This window comes from Aspergillus niger (genome assembly GCF_000002855.4).
Source record: "Aspergillus niger supercontig An09".
Taxonomy (NCBI): Eukaryota; Fungi; Ascomycota; class Eurotiomycetes; order Eurotiales; family Aspergillaceae; genus Aspergillus; species Aspergillus niger.
The window spans coordinates 802,639-823,559 of record NT_166525.1 but is presented as its reverse complement, the minus strand read 5'-3'; the positions used below and the strand labels follow the sequence as shown (position 1 = coordinate 823,559).

Genomic DNA, 20,921 nt, shown 5'->3' with positions numbered 1-20,921 from the left:
TGGGTTCATTGCACGCCGCTGCTGGCAAGTAATGGGGAGGTGGGAGTTTGGATGGTGGTCGTTGTAGACGATGATGAGTGACATTAACCGTCACTATGTTCGTGAATTGCACATGGGCACATCTGAGTAATAGTGAATATAGAGATAAAACTGGTCACGTGCTCATGAAAGCGTGATTCTCATCGATAATATGTGTGACTTTCGAAATTCTTCTCATTCCTCATTCAGTCCATAAATCATATCCAAGACTGTATATCTTTACCATCTATTGTTGTCTACCGGGCGAGCAATCCCTCCACTTCCTCATCCTCTCCCTCTCCACCCCTCACCACATCCTCTGAAATCTTGAGTCCCTCTTTTCTTCCTTTCTCCGCATCCACCATCCACACCAGAGGAATAGGCAACACAATCAACACCGCAATGAAGAAGAACCCACTCCTCACCTGTCCTGTCGCATCAATTAGCACCCCGACAATTGCAGGCCCGATAAACGAGCTCCCCTTGTCTGTCGCAGCGTAAAGTGCATAGAACGCAGCCTCCATACCAGGAGGAATCAGCAACCCAAAGAAACTCCGACAATACGAGGACAACCCGCCGGAAACGACGCCATGCACGATGGCAAGCGGGTAAATTTCCCATGGCTGCTGCAGTCCGATCACGCCCCATTTCTTGAATAGGGGAATGTATGCAAGCATACCGTAAAGGGGAATGAGCTCGAACAACGCAATGCAGACCATGATGGTGTGGTTGGACTTGAGACCGAAGTACCGGGAAACAATAGGCCACAGGAACGCTCCTGCCATGCCGGACAATGTCGCAGTAATGGAAAGGAGGGCAACCATAGTTGTGCTCATTTTGAGTTCGGTGCGGGCGAACAGGATCGCTGTTCCCGAGACGGTGGCCATTGCGTCTGACAGGAGGAACCACGCCACGAGGAACACAATCACTTCGCGAAGCTTGAGCGCGATTTTGACCGTTTTCCACAGTGACTTCCACGCAAAGGCGACGAGGTGAAGCCAGATGCGCCAGCGCGGTTGGTGGCTACTCGCGCCGGTTGAAGTAGATTCGAGGGGTGGACCGGGACGGTTGCGCAGCCAGCGCCGGCTCACCATGGTGAAGCTGAACCACCAAATGCCGACGAGCAAGAGCACGAAGCGCAAAGGGAGCGTGCCAGAGGCTTTGGAGATCGAAGTTTTGGACAGAGTGAAGAGGAGCAAGATGCTAAGGATTTGGACAAATACTGCTGCGCAGTAGCCCAGACCAACGCCCTTGGAGGAAATCTTGGTGGACAGCTGCAATTCTGGGGAGGAAGTGCCTGTTGCGCCGCCTAAGCCGAGCCCGGTCGGAGGGCGATGGGTTGGTTCGTCCCCGTCAAAGGATGTGCGGGCATGCACGTATTCGGCTTCTGGATCCAGCCGATGCAGTTCGGCGGCAGATTCCTTGTTGCTGTTCTGAATGGATGGGTCACTTGCGACGAGCACTGGTAGGAATGAGTTCAGTACGACAAAGGATGACCCGAGACAGACGACTCCAACGACGACCAAGAGCGCGCCCAGCACGAATACTGGGGGCGCGATGAAAACAAACAGCATGCTTGTTGCTGATCCAATAAATCCAAATGTGACGAGAAGGGTCTTGCGGTTGTTCTCTATATTGCATTCTCAGTATTGCTTTATGAAACAATAGGGCAACAGATCATACCATAGTCTGCCAGTGCGCTGAACGAGATTAGAGTCAACGCCTGCACCAGAACCGCCAGAGAGAAGGTATACATGGCGAAACTGGCCGTGTTGATCTCTAATCCCATCAGTCCAACCACACACTGCTCATTGGTGTCATCGCGGCGGAACATGGCTGGTGAAGATTCCTTGGGCGCGGAGGGCGAGTCGGGACCGACGCACGGCAGATGGCTGCTTTGGAGGAACCCGCGCTCACGGGCCAATTGCTCCAGTGTGAGGGGAAGGAATGAGCCTATACAAGATCTTTAGCATCGCAGATACCGGATTGGATTCAAGGAAGGCATCACACACCTACGCCGCATACCGCAAACACTTCAGCAGCGATACCATAGGCGTACCATCCCCAGATTTCCTGGCGGCTGGTGGGTGTTGTATCCTCGCCGGGATAGCGCGGCGCGCGGGCCTGGCCATCCTCATCCGGAGGAGAGGCCGGCGGAGATGCAAAAGCCATCAGAGGAAGCGGGAATGAAGAGCAGGGGACCAGAGGAACTTCACAGCAGGTCCATCAAGGGAGAAAACACGATCGAAGTCACATTCGGAGGTCTCGGAGACCTGCGGAGATGAGACCAGCCAGTGTTGTGCTGCTGACTCAGCCAGAGAATGTGCACAACTCACACTAATGCACGCTACGTCATGGGATCCACTTGGACTGTTCTTATCAGAGCAACTGATCCGATCGATTGATATCGGCTTGGCTTGCCGGCTTCACATCTTTTCATGTGCCCTCACTAGATTCCATGTCAGGTTGGTATATCCTTGTGCTTGTGCCCATGCCTGATCGTGAAATCTGCTGCCATGCTACATGTTTCTACAACATCGTTGCCTTATTCCGGGCTCTCTTGTTCATCCAGTGAATCATCCTCTCACGGCTTTAGCCCCTTTAAGACGCGGGCCATTATTTCCTGGGCTTGAGAGTATGACTGGCAGACGGCTATTAAATTGGCAAAAGGTAACACTAGACTGTTGCTATTTCTATGGAAATGTCGCTTAGTCTAGTGCAGCCGGCCACGGGCCGGTTCAGGTGCTTTTCCTCGACTGCGTTGAGCCCTTCCCTGTCAACAACACGTCGATTGTTTCTTCCTCATCTTCTACTCCTCTCCTTCTTCTTCCTCTATCACCACCCTCCAGACACGTACTGTCTTTCTAAATATTCCTTGTTTCGAACACTCTCTTTGATCGTACAAAACCTTTCACAAGTGCTTACCACCCGTCGAGGGTTGCTGGCGCCATGTTCTCAGTTTTCCTCCTCTATTTGCAGCTTTTGCTGTTCAAAATTCTGTACTACATCCGCGGCCATGACAAGAACCTTATCACCAAGTCCGCTGCTTTTGCTCACTTATCTGAGCCCAACATGAAGCTCGAGGCTCCGGAGTGCGGGTTGCCCGGATGTAGCCTCCTCGAACATCACACTTATCTCGACCTCGAAAAAGGAGGAAGATTTCCTCACCTTCGCTGGACGATGCCTCGTTCCGGTGAAGCCAAAGAGTTTGTGCTGATTTGTGAGGATCCCGACGTCCCTATCCCGTCTATGGTTTTTGTCCACGGCCTGTTCTTCGAGATTCCACCTACTTGCTTTGTCGCATATGATGACGACGTTGACAAGAATCCTAATATGCCTGGCCGCGTCACCTTTGCTGGTTGGAGATACGTGCCTAACCTGCTGGGCTCTTCCTACATTGGTGCCTCGCCTCCTTACGGCCACGGATACCATCGCTACATCTTCACCATCGTGGCGCTGAGCGAGCCCCTCGACATTGCTCAGCCTGACAAAGCGACCATCTCAGTTATCAAGGAAGCCATGGTTGGCAAAGTGATCGGCTGGGGCGAATGGTTGGGCACCTTTCAGCGCCACACGCCTCGCTAACTCGCAAAGCTGCCCCTTTGCCATGTCTCTTCGGTTTGTCTCTTAATGCGAGTTCTTACTTTCGACACGCCTTTGGTTCACGCCTAGGATTGATTACGGACAGCTCGTTGGGATGAGATCTGGATAGGATGTGGCGGATGCATTGGCCTTCCTCGGACTGGTCTTCCTTGGAGTGGTCTTCTCTGAACTGGTCTTGTGACTGGTCCTCGTGTGTTTTTTCCCTTTCCGATTCTGTTATTGACTTGATTTTGTGTCGCGACTCGTCGTCGTGTGTTGTTTTTTCCTCCTTCTCTAGTTATGTTCTCGACTTCATGTTTCTCGCGACTGATCACTCGTATGTTATTTTGTCTTACTTCATATGATGCTGGTCTTAGTACCAGTTCAATGATCGGATTGAGCTAACGCGTCGAAACCCAATCTAATTTATCAACTTGCCTGGTCTCACATAGTATATAGGGTACGCCTTGTCCTCGCCCATCGACCCTCGTCGTCGTCCTTCACGCCCCTAGACGAATCAGTATTAGCCACTACCGCGAGCCTAGAACGTATAAACGACCCACCAGAGCTATCCTCAACCTGCTTCATAAACACCGCGAACCTCTGCATGGTGGCCTCAACCGACGACTCACACGCCCGTAGCGTTGCGGGGCCCGAACATCGTCCCCCTCCAACCGCCTCTTTCCCCAACGACACGAATATCTTTTGCAGTGTTTCCAACACTTCCAAGATTTTCATTAAGTTCCTCCCCAGTAGCGTTCTTACCATCATCAGCGATTCCTTTTCGTCCAGCTCTATCTGTCCCAACACTGTCTTACTCCTCATACAGATGAACTGCGACAACGGCTCCTCGAACGCCAACATTGCCGGATCGAACAGCATGTTCCCCCTCGTAATGTTATATGCTATGCATACTGCTTCAAACAGGGAGAGACATTGCTCTGCTAATGCTGGTAGCATCACATATGATGAGTGTGGGCTTTTCCGACAATCTTGGCATTGGAGTACATCCTTGCCGTGTGTGTATACCCTTTGGACAATGTCAAGGACTGTGCCGAGTTCAACAACGGGTTGGACAGTACGGAGCTCAGTAATTATCTGAATCCCGTTGATAGAGCAGGGGCAGTTGGTAGTGGACGGTTCCATTATGCTTCCGTGCTGGGGCATTTGGCACTCCGTTGGCCTTGCTGGCGTGGCTTTCTTGTCGATGGTGAGTCTTATCCTCGCTTCAAATGCTGTGTGATGGAGGGCTTGGGATATGACTCAATCTAGCTTCATGCTTGCCTTCACGTGTCGTTCCATTCAAGTACAACCTCGGTGGGTGTGATTCATGGCAGCCTCACATTTCCGATTAACCTTGAAGGATTTGGCTTTGTTGGTCCAGAATATCTGGACAGCCTGTTCGTCGTGGAACATGTTGTCATTCGACCCGCCGTGGGTTGCACAGATATCGTTGTGACCGGCAGGCTGGTCGACGTATAGCAATGTGGTTTGAATGAACGCGAGAAGCAGATCTTCGCTTTAGCAATAAATTGAAGCCAGTACTGATTGTATTCTGATTTTAGGAGAGACGGGACATCAGAAGGGGGCTATAGGTCAGAATGGTTTTTGAAGAACATGAGTATTTGAATCAAACTAATCACTACAGAGTTGCTGAACTATTAACGGCATTCTTATTGCCTACACCCTGGTCATCCTCTTCATCTGCAGCATGACCTCCTCTAATCTCCTCTCAGTCTCTCTAGTCAATGATATGCGAGCCGATGACTCCTGCGTATAGAGATTTATTCTTTTGACCGTCGACAACAGATCTGATAACTGGCTGTACAAGATCTGCAGGATACAAAAGAATTTGTCACCAGACTGGACGCAGAACTTGCCGACAACCAATGGACACGCATCAATTTGACTCCTGAAATGCAGTCCACCACTCCGATACCGTCTTGCCATATTTCCTGGAACATCTTGCTTGCAGTCCGGCAGCATATGCTCATGGTACCCGTTGTACAGGAGTCTCTGCGTATGCCCGGCCTCCCCGGTCGTTATGGCCTCTAAATTAGTCATTAGACTGTCGATATTAACAACGACGACCATGAGTATATCCTTTTTCGTGATGCAGCAGACGCAACATTTGAGAATTGTGTCGGATACATTCAGCAGCATACGCTGACAATGAAGAATATGGTCAATCGACATATACGGTCCCATTCGTATCGCGATCGACATCTGCCTGAACGATTCCTGGATCGTGTACTCATGACACTGAAATTGATATGCGTGTGGTGCTAGCACGGCTGATACGGGCATCATCTCACCCGCAGGGAGGCCATACAGGTATGGCCTCTTTGTCATCTTAGCTTGAGCAAATGCATTTGTCTCAGTGGCTGTCTGTCTGGTCGGGAAATTATCCATGGCCGAGAACGGCAACGACCAAGCCAGCGGATCCTCTTTCAAATATTTTGCCTCCGACGGAGCATCCATGATGCCAATATTATTATCCAAGGTCGTGGGTGTGATGAATGGTGTATCCTGAATAAAACCTCTCGAAATATGCTTCGGGTCTACTGGAGTACGACCGCCAGTACTTTCAGGCTTGACACTGCTCACAATTGAATCCAGGAGTAAACCTTCCGGCGCGAGATCGACCGGCGGGTTGGCAATGAACTCTTGCACCCAGCTATCGGAGAATAAGTCGAAGCCACTATCCGCGACTGTTTCAATCAACATCACACAGCTATATAGTAACAGGCACAAGAGCGACACTTACATAGAGCCGTGGGAGTAGCCCCATCCAAGAAGCAATCACCCGGTAAACTAGATACCGGATCTATCGCACCAACAGGATCCAAGACACTCTGACTCCCACCTGCCTTGTCCAAGAGCAGGAGAGTATCATCCAACACTGTCTCTTGCTCATCCTCCAGCTTCATCCTTCTCTTTCTGCTGTTGCTGCTGCTGTTATTATTGCCGTGACTGTTCCTGGAACAATTCCGCGCTCGCGAGTCTTGCTTCCTAGGCCCGTCTAGAAACTCACGATCTCGACGATAATCGCTCTCATCGTCGGCATCTTTCTTCTTCGCTGGTCGCCCTAAGCGTCGCGATATACTGTAGACACAGTCGATGTTGTGCTTCTGACACCGTCGACAGGCTGGCTTCTCATGACTGCAGCGGATCTTGGCTTGTTGGCAGGCATTGCAGGTGGAGCGGACTTTGACGCTTTTGGGAAGGGGGTGGGGATGGTCATTCATCTTGAATAGACGTAGGTAGCTTGCCTGAATAGACTGAAACCCAGTAGATTGCAGCACTAAGGCAGACGAATAAACACATTCCAATTCCCTCCGGGGGTACACTACTATTTGTACTATATAAATAGTATACAGCACCCAGTACTACGAATCACAGCAAACCCAACCCAGCACAGTATAAACTCCATAGACAGTATAGACCGCCACGCCATGCCACGCCACGCCACGCCATGCACACGCCCTACCACACAGCAACAAGTTCCCACACAGTAAGCCACCCGTTCGGACGGACGGGTGATAGTCGGTAAGGTTACATGGAGAGGAATCTTCACGTTCCACGCAACCTACTACTACCACACATAGTCTACTACCCACATCTACCTCCTATTTCTACCGCTAAGGCTGAGCCTGGAGCAGTTTACTGTCTGCCCAGGAATCCAGAATCTGAGTTCCTTGTCCTACCTCCTTAGTATCCTCTGCGTGATGGTGATTGGAGAGACATGCTTCTCCGACGGCTGGCTTTGTCTGCACTGAATTGAACTAGAGTGTGCAGCGGTGTAGTATATGCTTGTCATAAGTCCTGTTCAGCTTTGGCCGCTGCTGATGATTGGACATGGCCGAATGAGGCAGGTCTACCCCCTTGTGTTACGTGGGTGGCTTACAGATATGGTAGATGGTTCGTGCGTTTTGATTCATTGACAAGAAAGAAAGAAGGTTTAACCATACCCCTTGTTGGGTCGGTTGGGTTTAGGTTATAGTTAGTGCTAGATGGGCTTGGGCCTGGACCTGGCTTTCTTCTTGGTCATTGCTCATCGCTGGTGTGATGCCTGTGTGGGGGAGTCGGTGGCTGTATGTGTAGGTGTAGTAGCAGAAATACTGCTACTGCTGCTGCTCCTGCTGCTAATATCACGTTCAACGCACCTCATCGAAGTCGTCAGAGCCATACTCATACTCCTAGACGTAGCCACCCCCCTCCCTCGATCCCACTCCCAGTAGGCAAAGAAACCTTATTCCTAACATAAAACCGATCCCCTGCTACGGGCGGCGCCCCCATCCCTGCTGCATCTGCAAATAGTTTCATATCGAATCTTGCTCGTGCCTCCACTCTGGATGGGAATATATGCTCGAAACAAAGCATTCGGGAAATATGTATTCGGGTGGTTGGGTGTACAGGAGGTAGAGGTATCGGTGGTGGCAGTTTGGCGGGGGTTTGGGGGGCGATGTTAGGTTGCTCGTTTTCTGCGTGGATTGTGTGGGTTGGGGAAGAGTGTACTGCTGCTGTTGTTGTTGGAGGAGATCAGGTCGGGCTGGTACCAGTGGAGGATGACGGTTGCTGTGGTCCGGTTGTAGAGACGTCGAGGTCGGGGAAGAGGATGATGTAGGCTTGGTGTTGGGGGAGGTTGATGGTGCTGAGGATTGGGAGGGGTTTCTTGTCTATCATCCGTTATATTAGGTAAATGTGTCAGACGAGGGGGGGTTATAGGGAGAGTGTATACCTGGTATTTGGAGAGTGTCGCTGGGGAGGATTCACGGGGTGTTGGGATAGTGGAGATGGAGGGTCTGACGATAGTGTGAAGGGGATTGATGGAGAGAACTATGCGGGATAGAATGTATGTGGGCTCCTGAATGGTGGTCTTTATAATTTCTATCATCGTAGGCTTTAGTGTAACAGGACGGTGAATATTGTTGACCGGTAAATATTGCAATTCAGTCTCACTATCATGATTCTGCTACCGGTCTATATCTGTCATCTGCACATCTCCATGCCATCCTCTTCACATACACCCACCCCAACAGCGGACACACTACTTCCCCTACCATTCCTCCCACATTCTCGTATATCTATCCAAGTGTACTATGGCTGGATGCACTAGTCCAGTTGCCGCTGCTCCCAGAATGCAACGCACCAGGGTATTCGCTGCCGTGGCCGTGGCGGGCGTAGCGTAGTACAAATCTACAGTTAAGATGATCAGTATAATGTAGGCAACTGTAATGGAGAAACTTGTGGCGAAAATGAGGACAAGAGCGTGGGAGAAAATCGGCATGGCTAGGCTCATGAGCATGGCATAGCTTAGTATGGACAAGGCTGCGAGAAGCTATAATGTCAGTCAACAGCATCGTCTTGGGGATGTCAAGGAACGAGGGGTAATACCGTCAGAGAAAGACAAATTTGGTTCGGGCACGCTCGATTAGAAATGCCCCGAGTTGGTCTGCTTGAGGGATCGGGGACTCGAACTGTCCCTGTAGACGCCGGTAGTTCCAGTCAAGTAGGAGTTCGCTGATAGTTGTGCTAAGAAGGTATCATACGCCAGCAGGTACAAAGACCAGCCCAATGGCGAGGTCGTTCGAACGGTATGTCAGATGGGATAAAATCCCGGCGGTGACAGCGTACTAGCTAGCGAAGAGAAGGCCGCTGTATAGCAAGACAAGCCCGGTGGAGTGGTGCAAGAGGAGACGTAGCGTGGAAAATGGGTTAGAAAGCGTGATCCTGGGAGATTCCTGGCCCTCTGTACATGTAGTCGCAGATGCATATGCCATGTCAATACCATGCCAGGCCAGATTGAGTTCAGCCCTGTGGGGGAAGGGAGCCATCACCTACGATATTGCGACAAGTTGCCGGAAAGAAGAGGAAGTGAGGGACAAAAGATACCCCAGATGTTATTGAAAGAAACCAAAATTTAGCCTTTCAGCCGGGTTGCTGGCTTAGAAGTCCCCCAAGAAGGGGTCCAATAGATGGAACGAGCATGATCCCCAGAGATGTGATGTTCATATAAGGGCCGCGCTCGGCGGAAGTTAAAACGTCTGCAGCCACAGCAGAAGCGAGCGAGACCTTGACATAGCTGGCTCGATCAGTGCGACTGGTAATGAAGAGGCAAGTACGGCAGATAAAATGATGAGCCGTCTCTGGCGAACTGTGAAGACACAGTATGGCTTCTTTGCTGGCTGGTCAGCCGGCAGGGCAGTAGCTTCGGTGGCAGGCTGGCTAGCTGCCATGAGAGTTGCTTGACCTTGCTGACTGTTTGACATCATCCTCGACTCTATTACCGAATTCATACAAATCCAGCCAAGAATACACTACTTCTAAATCAATATTGCATGCTCGTGAAAGTCATAAATTGCTCATCACCTAATGTAGCATCCAACCATACTTACATCCCCGGCAGTACTCCTCCCTCTGCCTCCCCCGTGTAGATGTGGGATGGCCGCAACAACTTGCCGCGCATCACTGTAGACTGTTAGAAAGTCCCGATATCCTACCGTCACATCACTGCTTACACATGTACTCCCGCCAATGCGTCATAATTCCCATGATCCGCTGGGCCAACATAGCCATTGAGATGATCTTCGGGTAGAAGCCATTACTCGTGTCAGCATCTGGTCCAATCGAGCAATGTCGTTCTTCGGGCGCCGTACATGGCTGTAAAGACAAAATTTCCGGAAAAGTCACCGTTCACGTACAGCCCCTGCTCTTTGAAGTAGGCATCAGTTGGACAAACTCTCGCTCGGCTAGTTTGAGGGGATTGTCGGCAGACAAATCCAGATTCTTCAGTATGGATTGGATTGGCGGCACTCGCGGATTGATGCCTTTGTACGAGCGATGGCCATACTCAAACACCTTCACGCGTCCCTGCTTCACTCTCTGGCTATATCCTGGTATATTCCCGGATTTCCAAGATCTCTCAAAGTTCTCTTGGCAGATTCTGTGGCACCGAAATGCAGCCGTCCCCACGCCGAGCCTATGGCGGTGATCAAAGAGAAGATAGGATCCGTCAAGGATTATGGTGTGGCCAGGGCAGAGAAGACTGTAAATGCCATTCCGTGGTCCGAGTTGAGAATATCAAACTGCCGGAAGCAGGACAGCTTGACACGACCTGGCCGACCTGTCCTTGGGACAAGTCCAGCCATCACAAAAGACTTTTCATAGTATGATCTCCCCCTCGTCGGCGGCGTAAACCGTAGACCCTTCCGGTGACTATTCGCGAGGCCAGATACCACAGCATAGGCTGCCACAGTTCGGATCATTACACGGTCGGTATCTTCAGGACTTTTTCGAAACATATTAGCATCATGCGATGCCGTAATCATGTCAGGGTGGCTGGCTAGACAAGCAGAAATGCCAGCAACTATGAGCGGCAGCGGCGACGAGGTGCTTCCAGACAGCCAATCCGTTAGCAATGGCAGGCGCAGATCACATTTACTTACGGATGGGTCCAAACCGTTCTCTGCACATCATCTGGCACGGCTAGCATGGCTTCTGTCAATTTGTGGCTCAAACCATCCATGTGCGGCATCGTCGGATAAGACCCCGAAACAAGGCGATGCAGTACGTCCTCGAGGTCGATTTCACTGAGTTACTCCAAACTGTGGCCGCCGAAAAGAAGCAAGCTCCTTTCAAGATCCCTAGAATAGTCAGATTGTTCCGCCACTGCAGTGGACCTCGCACGAGAAACTTATGGCCGTCTCCACAACAGTAGTGTTTCTCACCCCAGGTCATGTACCCTGAGGCCACCCGCGACCTGATCTGCGCGGTCGGTTCCCGTTCCTGTGGCTCTGATCTTCGTGAAGTCCACGGCTGAGACCGCCTTTCTTCGAATTGGGATCTCATATTGCGCATCGGTGTGCGTGTCTTTGACATAAGTATCTCGGAGGACAGTGGATTGACGATGTTCCGTAGCGGGTTAGCTAGTTGGGCTCTGTTGTATAGATGCACCGCAATGTAGGCGATACCATCATTCAATTTAAGATCACCTAAGACTGCGGCATAATGTCCCGGTGATTAGCGGATGTCCACAGTAGCAGAGTGTTTCGGATTTCCAAGACTTTCGATTGTGTTGCTTGACAATGTTGCTTCCCAAGTATCGACCGTCAGCAAAATCCCAAAATTTCGTGCTGCTTACTCGGCTTCTTGCGGAGTAAATTTCTCGCGTGTATGGCAATTAGCTATGGTGTCACCATGTTCAATCCGCCGTGGCATGTCTTTTCCAATCGCCGCTGAACACTGCCTCTTGACATCGGTAGCCATATCTGACCCTCTACATGCCTCTCGGCGATCAAAAAATATTGGTCAAAATGAGTAATATTCCAAGAAACGATAGTTGATTCAGGTGAATACATCATTAACTACATTGCATAATATTCGTCATATCATAGCATGCCTTGTGAACCCTCCATTCGGTGTTTGCTTACTCAGGCATATGCTTGAAAGGCTTAGCCAGGTGCTCCTGGCAGAAAGGAAGCTTGCCAACGGTCCAGATCTCGGTGTCCTAGAAGGGATTCAGATCAGCATGGGGCCTATTCCACGGGATCGCAGCACATACTGGCTTGAGGGCTTTCTTGATCTCCGTGTCCAAAGTACCAGCTTTCAGAGCGATAATTTCTGGGGCCGCGTCGGGATCGTGCGCGATGGGAGAGCCACATTCCGAACAGAATAGACGGTGCACCGCATTGCCGGAGGATCCCGTTCCAGACCACTTCTTGAGAGGTCCATTGACAGTCAGTTTGTCCTTGGGGACAACAGCAACTAGAGCTGTTGGGAAGGTTAGTAACCATGGTACGGCCATGCTTAGTTCGAACCGTGGGGGTAAGCCAAGGAGAGCACCTACAGTAGGTTGACCCGCTCTGACGCTGGCAGTCGTCACAATGATCGTACCCCACGAGGAGGGGTGCATCAATGTCCACGGTGTAAGTGACAGCCTTGCACAGGCAGTGGCCGGACAAAGGCATTCTGACAATAATTGGACGGGGAATCTGGAGGGTGTTGGAGGATGCTGATTGGAGAAGGGGAGACTGAAGGCGACCAAGGTGCTCACGAGATGAGGACCCTCGAGAAAAGTGGAAGACGAGGCGGCGTATTTATAGCTCCCATCTTGCCCCATCCACAATGTGTTGAGATGATTGTCACCCAAGGATCCGGATGGGCGATAGAGAGGAAGAAGCCGTTCTCGTTGACGACATGGCTGGATGGCTGGAATTGGCGCTGGCCGCGACCGTCTGAACAATTTGTCATGGCCTGAAGAGGGGGGCGCCTTTGCGTCACGGGACGAACTCTGCTTCGTTCTTCTCCTGCTCGTCACCGCGCCAATTCCCCACTCCTCGTCCCTCGATGCGATGCACGGTTTCCTTCTTTGTTGCGCCTCAAAGAAACTTCTGGTCTTGGCCCCTTGCTTACTTCTCGGACTCCATTATCAGCTGGCTCATCTCTCAACAGGTTTCGCGGCTGTTTGTGCGGTAAATGCGGAGTTATGTCGGGAACCATTCGCTCCCTCACTGCACTGCCCTGCACTCTCACCAATCATCCTCCTGCTGCCCCATATCAATCAGGATGCTGATCGCGCACTTGACATGCCGCCATCCTGAAATGGTGTGGGCGGTTGTTCCAATAGACGTGTCGGATCTCGTCCATAAACCATGTTGACCGGATAAGGTGCAGTGGTGGTCCCTCTTTCCATCCTACTCTTTCCGGACAAAGATTTGTCACGCTCTACCCCGGAGATGACCGGCAAGGTGCACTGAGTTAGTCCATAATCGTGGATATTTGAGATTCCTGGTCCCGGATGGGCGCACTGGCCGCCGATCGCTGGCCGACAGCTCCGCGACACGCGGGTCGGCGGGGGAACTTGTTGAGGTCACCTCAAAGCCCGTGAACTATCCGGTCAACCGAGCTAAAGACGAAGTCCTGCGCGTTACTCCACACAATACGTGAGCTCCGAGGCATATTGTTTGTGTTTGTGTCGGGAAAAAGCAATTATTTGCTCACCGATTTCCAAAAAATTGGGCGAATGTTAGATCTGCGCGGGGTATCCCTGTTCAACATCTCGAGTCAGGTATCCGGCACAATCTTCAGGAGGCTTGATACATAAGCAAACGCCATGTTTGATCTACGAGTCGACCTATCATCTTCTTGATTTGAAATATTGTCCTCTGGAGTACCACTATGGAGCTGCTCGGTCTTTGGACATGGAGAGCTTGTACACCATACATCGTTGCCGAGCACAAACACCTGCAATTGCGTTGGACATCGTTATCCTTAGGTTTGCTCGGTCCTAATGGCCTAGACCGCCATTCGGCATATTCTGCTTACTCCTGGGTTTTGGCGCTAAGTGCAGCCAGATGCGCGATAATGTCAAAGGATGGCCCCCGATCAGACCTGGCAGAGCATGCCTGACAATGCCACTGCATCATCGTAGTTGGTTTGAGGCAGAGCTGCGGTTGTGACAGCTACAGTTCACGTTCAACTCACTGCTCTCATGCAGTCTACAAGATGAAAGAACCAATTGGCATCGCTGCGGAGAAATAACCTTTCTAGGTAGGAATTTATGCATTTCATCACTCTGCATATGCAAAGCCACGCAGAACCAAGCATCTCAGCCCGATTATTGCGTTCATAGTCCAAAATCTTAGAATACAGTGTGCATAATGAGCGAAAGGCATACAAGGTATGAGATTGGAAAAGACGAATCAGCAAAAGTGATCGATGATCACACCTGGAATCAGTAAATATTAAACATGACAACCTATCAATGGCTTTCCAAACAACATCTGTAATCAGTTGTCGTAAGCTACCTACAAAAAAAGAAATATCCCTTTGGGAGGCTTGAGCTCGTAACATTAACATCGCTGTCCGTGAAACTACTACATGCCAAGACTACTAAGCGAGACAAATAGATACGCCTACACCGTAAATGTGATGATATCTTATATAATTCACCGAGGACAGGAGCCAAATTTAGCCGTCTCTCCTCGCTTCCAAGAGCGATAATAATTTAGTTACTATCTTATGCCCGAATGTACAATTATACATCGCTTATCTCGAATAGAGTAACATATAAGCTTATTCTTGAAATGTATAAATATAAGCGATAGCGAATATGTTCTGAAACAGTCATAATACGTACTGATGGCTTTTTATGACCAATGGGCAATTTGAATGGGATAGAATATAGGCTCACTATGGCCTTGTCAGACTTGAAACCCATGATTGTAGACGAATCAGTCCTGATAAGCATGTTCAATTTTATCAGCAGCACTCTAGGCCAATTGTTAGCTGTAGTCCAGACCAGACAGGGACGCTCAGGTCCATCCATCTACTCTCACTTACCTGCATCTGTGCCGCAATCCCACCCCGTGGGTTTTGTCCGCCATAGATCGTCGATTCAGCATGTTGAGCCTCCCTCGCATCATCCTTCGTAATGTACACAGGAGCCTCTCCCGGTACAGCAGGGACTCCAAGGGCCTCATTGCGATCGGCTATAGATTGGACTTGCGCGGAGACGGACCCGGGACCGGGTGGCTTGTTGAAGGCGCGGCCCTGCATCAGACATGAGAATTAAATCTCTTGGTTTATCTCAGAGAGAAGTAAAACCATGATGTCCTTACCTCAGCCGCGTGAAGCTCCCGAGCATCATCCTGTGTTATGTGGCTCTGTGGCTTTCGCGATAAAGCCTCCAATTTCGCGTCGGAATTCATCTGCTTCATGGCCAGGCTTTGTGCTGTTGCTGTTTGCTTGGGTCAATACAATGCATCAATGCCTAAAAGTAGTATGAACGCACCTGCTGTTCCACCTCTAATGGGCCCACCACCGCTCAATTCGCTCTCGGTCTGGGCCAGAGCAGAGACATCCCCTGGGTCAATGCGCTGGCCGCTTTCCACGACGCGCTTCAATTCAGGGATATCTGGAATTTCAGAGGACATGATGTACTGATGAATGTGGGATTTTCTGTCTCAATAAGGGATTTTCATGTTGTTTGATGTTTATATGTCGGATCGACGCGTTGTGCCAGCGGTGATGTCACGGTGAGTAAATCGAGCATTGTGCCCGCCTCATCCCCTTTCGCCACTCCCGGGCACGTCAGGTTCAGGACAAGATCCTGTATTACTAGCGAGCAGAAGTATTAGTATAATGGCAAGAGTGAGGTAGCGACACCTCTATCATGGTCTCTGCATCCGGAGTTCAGCTCGAGGTCTACAGGTCGGCTTTCCAAATACCCATCTACTGACAACTAAAGGGCACCCATGAGACGGCTCCATACAGCGTACGATGCTAGTTGGCTTATAATATTACTGATATCGTGGCTACTACCATATAATCTGTTGGGTCCTTTGTCACCACTCCGTCTTCACATGGCTCTACAGACAGACTTTGCAATTATTACACATCCATTACTGATCCACATCAGCCACTTTACAAACCGGTCATTGCGCCTCGAATACCATGGACATTTGCGATGGCTACTTGGTGAAATGACAGATTAAAGCAACCTCTGTCACGAATCCAACGGTGGGGAGCAATTCCACATCGAGACACCTTCATGAACGTCAGTATACGTTTACGAAGACTATCTGCCCCACGGGCACCCAAGTGCTTGGATTACAACGGTCCCGAAGGACACGCAAGCAACTTAACAAGTGTCATGTCACATCACTCAATGTAGCAGCAAGTTTCCGGTGCACTTGTGGCACTGTAACATCATAGTTCGCCAAGAGTGTGGTCTGATATAGAAGCTAAGTCTGGATACTTGGCCGGCAACTTGCAGATCTTCAATGAAAGATAGCTACCCATGCGTCCCGATCTATAATCGTGTTACTTAGGGGGTTGCAGTGCTGTATCAACGACGTGGTACGCTACATATGCGCTTGGCCGCATCAGCAACCATAGGGGTTGGAAGGAAAAGGGAGGCAGATTGTGTTACTGCTGATGGTGGTTCACACATGTGGCCTTCTGATGACATCATCTCAAGTCGGCAGTTGATCCAAGCCACTGGGACTAGTCTCTTTACATGAGTCTTGTAGCCTAATGTTGGTGCAAGCCTATAGGAGCTATGGTAGTTGGGATATCCTTTCCTTGTTAAGGGAAAATGTCCTAGCAGTTATACCATCTGCGTGGAGGGGCGCATATGCGTGAGATTGTAGCATCGCGAGAGTTTCCAGTCTTGCAGCCTCATAGCATGTACTAGTAATTATCCAGGTTCTCACCAATAGTGAAGACTTGAGTATGGTACTCGCTATTAAGTAGCGGTAGAATCAAGATATGCATACACTGTTTGGTTATAACTTAAAAGAATCACTGTCGCTAAAATATATATATTGCCTCAATCGCCTCATGGATCTATCAATGATTCTGCTCTTCTTATAATCTTTCAAAGCACAGACTAGGGAATATATCCCCATCTATATCTTCCTCTTCTTTTTAAAGTACTGCTCAATTTAAGTTTGAGTTGCAGGTGAAACAATAAATTGTCCTAGAATCACAGCGATAGCGATAAGCCACAAAGCCGGTACCGGGATATGGTCCAATGATATTGCGCCTTTTTCCGAAGTCCCGTGATTCCAGAGGCCGGTTCCGGCAAAACAAGGCTTGATGACCAAGAAGTTCCCAATGGATGTATTTGGAGATCTCTAGGCAGCAAGAATCAGCTTGGCTTGTAGTTTGACTGGTCATGGATAGGCCCATCATTTTCAATTTTATTCACTAAAGCATCTCTCTGTCGAGTGTGGATACCTCCGTATATATTTTTGTCAGGTTATCACGCGACGGAGTCTTCAACATTACTAACTGTCATGTTCCTTGGCGGCTCGGCCCCTACTTTTGTCTAAGTACTCTTAGTAAGAGTTGATATAGTTAGTTCTAGTATTGACAAATTTCCGTCATATCTTGGTTTTGTATTAACTTCGTCAGGTAGGCTGTTACATTCCAACACTTCCGACTTCTTAAGACATTGTATCGGAGATTAGAATGGAGTTATCTCCGCGCGCTGCTCTGGAGCCGAATCTTCGCCGCCGGCGTCTCCAACGTTCATCATCGCAACAACAGCAGCATGAGCCACCGGATCATAGAGCTCGAGTCCGCATACAAGATGCATCGCGTGAAATGGCATCTGGCGAGCGAACGTAAGTAGTTATCGCTATGTATAGTGACACGAATGCTAGATTCGCCTGCCCAAATGCATAACCAGTACTAACATGGATGGATAATAGACCTTCACCATCGGTGAAACGAGGTAAAAAGGCCTGCACTGAGTGTAGGCAGCAGAAGGTATGGAACATGAAAGCATGAGCCTCTTTCTGATGATAACGGAAATGGGATTTGGTATCTATCAATGGCTATTTCTAACCGAATAACAGGCAAAATGTGACGCCTACTTGAATCCCAGTCAGGCATGCTCGCGTTGTTCAAAGCTGAACATTCAATGTATTATATCGGATCCCTTTCGCCGGGAGCACAAACGCAAGTATGTTGGCTCTATATTTGAAATGATTGACAGGCGATAAATTGTGACCAATTCACAACAGGCGACTGTCCGAGCTCGAGCAAGAGACCGACGAGCTGCGACGAAGACTGCGATATGCACAACCCGATCCATCTCGACCCTCGCCTATCGCGATGCTAACGGCTGCGGCTGAGATGGGAGTTAATTCCGCAGCTGTTGAGGGCGACTTGGCTTTCCATACTCAGTCACATACACCCCCGGTTGAGGATTCGCAACACGTTTTACCTTCTCCTGGACTAGGACCGCCATTACCGGGACCGGGGATGATTTCAGGTGTACGCGCCCCCGATGCGACGGAGCCCCGCTCACTGAACAACATCTACCTGACCGGAAGTGAGATAGACGAGCTCTTCCAGATGTGAGTATATTTTTGCCCCGAAAATATCGTTTTGGGCGTTCTGATGCGGAACAGCTTCTTCCAACAATATGCTCCATTCCTTCCAATTCTTGACCCGGAAACCACTCCAAATGTGTACTATACGCATTCACCGTTTCTATTTTGGTCTATAGTCGGCATTGCGTCCCGAACCTATCCCAAAAACCCAACTCTGCTAACTGCTCTTGCGCGCAATATAAACGAAATGGCCCTACTCTCTATCATATCAGGGAGCTCAGCCTGGCACTGCATCCAGGGGCTGCTGCTAGTTCTGACATGGCCATTCCCGAAAGATGCCACTATGGCGGACGTGACGTTCCCATTAAGCGGCATGCTTCTCCATATTGCCATGCAGAATGGTTTACACATTCCCATGTCCAGTCATGAATTTTCCAAGAGAAAGAGGCTCCCTGCCCCATCAGAAGCGGAAATGATCAGACGGTCAGAGCTCTGGGCTCATTGTGTTATCGTCTATCAGCGGTACGTGCTTCGCCCCGGTATTTGGTTTCTTCCTGCTAACTGGTACAGTACGTGTGTGATAAAGGGACAACCCCCTCGCTCTCTAGTAAACCTGGAACTGGATGGGGACCTGAAACATTCGTTGTTCCAGACGATCTCTCCATCGCTAGTGCTTGAACTGAAGTGCGAGGATCTGAAAACTCGGTGTAGTACAGCAGTACTGGAGCTCGGAGTCCGGAACATATCCTCTGAACAAGAGAGATCGCTCGATATACTCTTACGGGCGTATGATGACCAAGCAGTTGATCTGGAGGTGCAGGCGTTCTCAGGTAAGCCCTTTTATCTTCGCATGAGTAATCATATAATCTAATACAGATTAGCGTACGACAGGTTTGCTACGAGCATGTGCCGTCTGAGTATCCAAATCTTCCACCTGTTCCGAAATCCCAGTTCATTCTCATCAGGCTGTCTGGCAACTCTGACGACTGCCGCATGTGACACTATTAGCAGCATACATAGTCTGGGACAAAGCATGGCCGGTTATGCTACTTCTCCCATCCAGATGAATTATGCGTTGCTTCTAGCATCCTCAGCCCTCCTACGGGTCCTGAAAGGCCCCCAATGGGCTACCATGGATGTTGAAAAAGCCAAGGCATCTTATTTCACTGCAATTAACCTGGCCAAGCAAATGTCAGTTTACAACTTCGATATCGCGGCCAAGACTGTCATGGTATTAAGCCAACTATGGAATAGCACCAAAGCGTTCCGGAAGGCAGATGGGAGTGAATACCTCGCTCTTCGGATCCGGAGCCGGTTGGTCGTCAGTCCTGTTATCGATACGGTGTGGTGGTGGCGAGAGGAGTTCGACCCCCAGTTCTATAGCACGGTCACTTCCCAAAGCAATGCCCCGGAAGGTACGGCCATGCATCCTGGTAGATACGCACGGTTACTGACGCAACTTTCATATACGATAGGAGCCGATGCAAACCGCGACAATCTAGCTATTTCAGGGAACGTGTCTGGAGGCTCTACGGATCGGCCAGATATCTCGTATTTTGACGAGCAATTCCAGGCGGACTTCGAATGGGCATTAACGGATGAGTTTCTCTTCGCTCCCACCGAACCGTACGGACCGCTGTAAGTCACCAATCTGTTTGCGAGATGCGAAAAATCAGGGTGGAAGTCCATGATGGCAAAGTCCGAACTACAAAACAAGAATTCAATCCTCGACGCAAGACCATCATTCGATCGGCTTACATGGGCGGAGAGACGAGCAGTCTATCGCGTGACTCCGATAGCCAACATGAACCACCAATCATCAAAGGGGAAAGAGAGGGGGGGCGACAGGAAACGCCAGATCATGGGATGGAGAAGCATAAGGTTCAAGCCAGCCGGCCGACCCAACGGAGCCCCGTTGGCGCAGGGAGCTAAAGCAAACCTGGCATATGCAGTTGACCTACTGGACGTCTCAGTGCCTGGTGGTCGCATATTGGTGTGCATGCCCCTGTACTCATGGCTGAAATAGGCGTTTTGTCCGGCTAAACCGTAAGCACACTATGTGTCCCTGTCTTGGATAATATTTCTTTATCTACCTCGTATCCATTAGACGCGGTACCCACCCCAGATCGGGGCTTCTAGTCTAGCCAGCAAACGGGCTAGATTGGAGATGTAGCGCAACGTTGACACCAACTCATCTAAGTGGTTCATGGCGAGTCCAGGATGCATGGGTTAGCTGGCCCTGGTGTTCAATCTAATCTTGTTGCCTTCGAGATCACTCTGGCCCCTCGCGTTATCGGCTGATAGGGCAATCTTCATGCTACATGCCAAGGAGTCAGCACTCCATTCAGCCATCCGGTGGCTCTTCAGTGGCTGCGCCTATCTTTTCTTCTCGGCAAAAGTAGGCTCGCTTAGAGGGAAAGTATCAAGAGGCGTTCGAACTATGGAGTGCACCGGCACGTAGAAGAGGGAGGGGTG

General features: G+C 50.0%; 13 protein-coding genes across 13 annotated transcripts; 4 read left to right on the top strand and 9 right to left on the bottom strand.

Moving 5' to 3' along the window:
* Window positions 1–275: 275 nt before the first annotated feature.
* An09g03630 (uncharacterized protein) lies at window positions 276–2,190 on the bottom strand (the record flags this gene model as incomplete). The annotated part of the gene is made up of 3 exons (XM_059749735.1): window positions 276–1,648; window positions 1,702–1,971; window positions 2,031–2,190. The coding sequence occupies 3 exons, from the start codon at window positions 2,188–2,190 to the stop codon at window positions 276–278; spliced, it is 1,803 nt and encodes a 600-aa protein (XP_059606268.1).
* Window positions 2,191–2,967: 777 nt separating this feature from the next.
* On the top strand, window positions 2,968–3,603 carry An09g03620 (uncharacterized protein; the record flags this gene model as incomplete). Its single annotated transcript, XM_001393642.1, has 1 exon — window positions 2,968–3,603. The coding sequence occupies one exon, from the start codon at window positions 2,968–2,970 to the stop codon at window positions 3,601–3,603; it is 636 nt and encodes a 211-aa protein (XP_001393679.1).
* Window positions 3,604–4,207: 604 nt separating this feature from the next.
* On the top strand, window positions 4,208–4,955 carry An09g03610 (hypothetical protein; the record flags this gene model as incomplete). The annotated part of the gene is made up of 3 exons (XM_059749734.1): window positions 4,208–4,492; window positions 4,648–4,810; window positions 4,873–4,955. 3 exons carry the CDS (start codon window positions 4,208–4,210, stop codon window positions 4,953–4,955), a joined length of 531 nt encoding a protein of 176 aa, XP_059606267.1.
* Window positions 4,956–5,280: 325 nt separating this feature from the next.
* On the bottom strand, window positions 5,281–6,848 carry An09g03600 (uncharacterized protein; the record flags this gene model as incomplete). The annotated part of the gene is made up of 2 exons (XM_001393640.1): window positions 5,281–6,311; window positions 6,368–6,848. 2 exons carry the CDS (start codon window positions 6,846–6,848, stop codon window positions 5,281–5,283), a joined length of 1,512 nt encoding a protein of 503 aa, XP_001393677.1.
* A 311-nt stretch (window positions 6,849–7,159) lies between these two features.
* On the top strand, window positions 7,160–7,840 carry An09g03590 (hypothetical protein; the record flags this gene model as incomplete). Its single annotated transcript, XM_059749733.1, has 4 exons — window positions 7,160–7,268; window positions 7,434–7,521; window positions 7,608–7,676; window positions 7,717–7,840. Coding segments are annotated over 4 exons (390 nt in total), but the record flags the coding sequence as incomplete, so codon positions are not given.
* Window positions 7,841–7,922: 82 nt separating this feature from the next.
* Window positions 7,923–8,890, bottom strand: An09g03580 (hypothetical protein; the record flags this gene model as incomplete). The annotated part of the gene is made up of 4 exons (XM_059749732.1): window positions 7,923–8,279; window positions 8,342–8,572; window positions 8,652–8,687; window positions 8,753–8,890. The coding sequence occupies 4 exons, from the start codon at window positions 8,888–8,890 to the stop codon at window positions 7,923–7,925; spliced, it is 762 nt and encodes a 253-aa protein (XP_059606265.1).
* Window positions 8,891–9,531: 641 nt separating this feature from the next.
* On the bottom strand, window positions 9,532–11,481 carry An09g03570 (uncharacterized protein; the record flags this gene model as incomplete). The annotated part of the gene is made up of 7 exons (XM_059749731.1): window positions 9,532–9,703; window positions 9,999–10,071; window positions 10,122–10,220; window positions 10,305–10,489; window positions 10,690–10,941; window positions 11,049–11,192; window positions 11,345–11,481. The coding sequence occupies 7 exons, from the start codon at window positions 11,479–11,481 to the stop codon at window positions 9,532–9,534; spliced, it is 1,062 nt and encodes a 353-aa protein (XP_059606264.1).
* A 547-nt stretch (window positions 11,482–12,028) lies between these two features.
* An09g03560 (uncharacterized protein) lies at window positions 12,029–12,569 on the bottom strand (the record flags this gene model as incomplete). Its single annotated transcript, XM_001393636.3, has 3 exons — window positions 12,029–12,109; window positions 12,164–12,372; window positions 12,449–12,569. The coding sequence occupies 3 exons, from the start codon at window positions 12,567–12,569 to the stop codon at window positions 12,029–12,031; spliced, it is 411 nt and encodes a 136-aa protein (XP_001393673.1).
* Window positions 12,570–12,915: 346 nt separating this feature from the next.
* On the bottom strand, window positions 12,916–13,560 carry An09g03550 (hypothetical protein; the record flags this gene model as incomplete). The annotated part of the gene is made up of 3 exons (XM_059749730.1): window positions 12,916–13,122; window positions 13,253–13,408; window positions 13,504–13,560. The coding sequence occupies 3 exons, from the start codon at window positions 13,558–13,560 to the stop codon at window positions 12,916–12,918; spliced, it is 420 nt and encodes a 139-aa protein (XP_059606263.1).
* Window positions 13,561–14,076: 516 nt separating this feature from the next.
* On the bottom strand, window positions 14,077–14,460 carry An09g03540 (hypothetical protein; the record flags this gene model as incomplete). Its single annotated transcript, XM_059749729.1, has 1 exon — window positions 14,077–14,460. The coding sequence occupies one exon, from the start codon at window positions 14,458–14,460 to the stop codon at window positions 14,077–14,079; it is 384 nt and encodes a 127-aa protein (XP_059606262.1).
* A 374-nt stretch (window positions 14,461–14,834) lies between these two features.
* Window positions 14,835–15,536, bottom strand: An09g03530 (uncharacterized protein; the record flags this gene model as incomplete). The annotated part of the gene is made up of 4 exons (XM_001393633.1): window positions 14,835–14,873; window positions 14,944–15,153; window positions 15,222–15,340; window positions 15,395–15,536. The coding sequence occupies 4 exons, from the start codon at window positions 15,534–15,536 to the stop codon at window positions 14,835–14,837; spliced, it is 510 nt and encodes a 169-aa protein (XP_001393670.1).
* Window positions 15,537–15,736: 200 nt separating this feature from the next.
* Window positions 15,737–16,573, bottom strand: An09g03520 (hypothetical protein; the record flags this gene model as incomplete). The annotated part of the gene is made up of 4 exons (XM_059749728.1): window positions 15,737–15,837; window positions 16,035–16,206; window positions 16,263–16,334; window positions 16,466–16,573. The coding sequence occupies 4 exons, from the start codon at window positions 16,571–16,573 to the stop codon at window positions 15,737–15,739; spliced, it is 453 nt and encodes a 150-aa protein (XP_059606261.1).
* A 1,004-nt stretch (window positions 16,574–17,577) lies between these two features.
* Window positions 17,578–20,378, top strand: An09g03510 (uncharacterized protein; the record flags this gene model as incomplete). The annotated part of the gene is made up of 8 exons (XM_059749727.1): window positions 17,578–17,732; window positions 17,820–17,877; window positions 17,967–18,073; window positions 18,135–18,470; window positions 18,525–18,968; window positions 19,017–19,276; window positions 19,328–20,084; window positions 20,123–20,378. The coding sequence occupies 8 exons, from the start codon at window positions 17,578–17,580 to the stop codon at window positions 20,376–20,378; spliced, it is 2,373 nt and encodes a 790-aa protein (XP_059606260.1).
* Window positions 20,379–20,921: the final 543 nt, after the last annotated feature.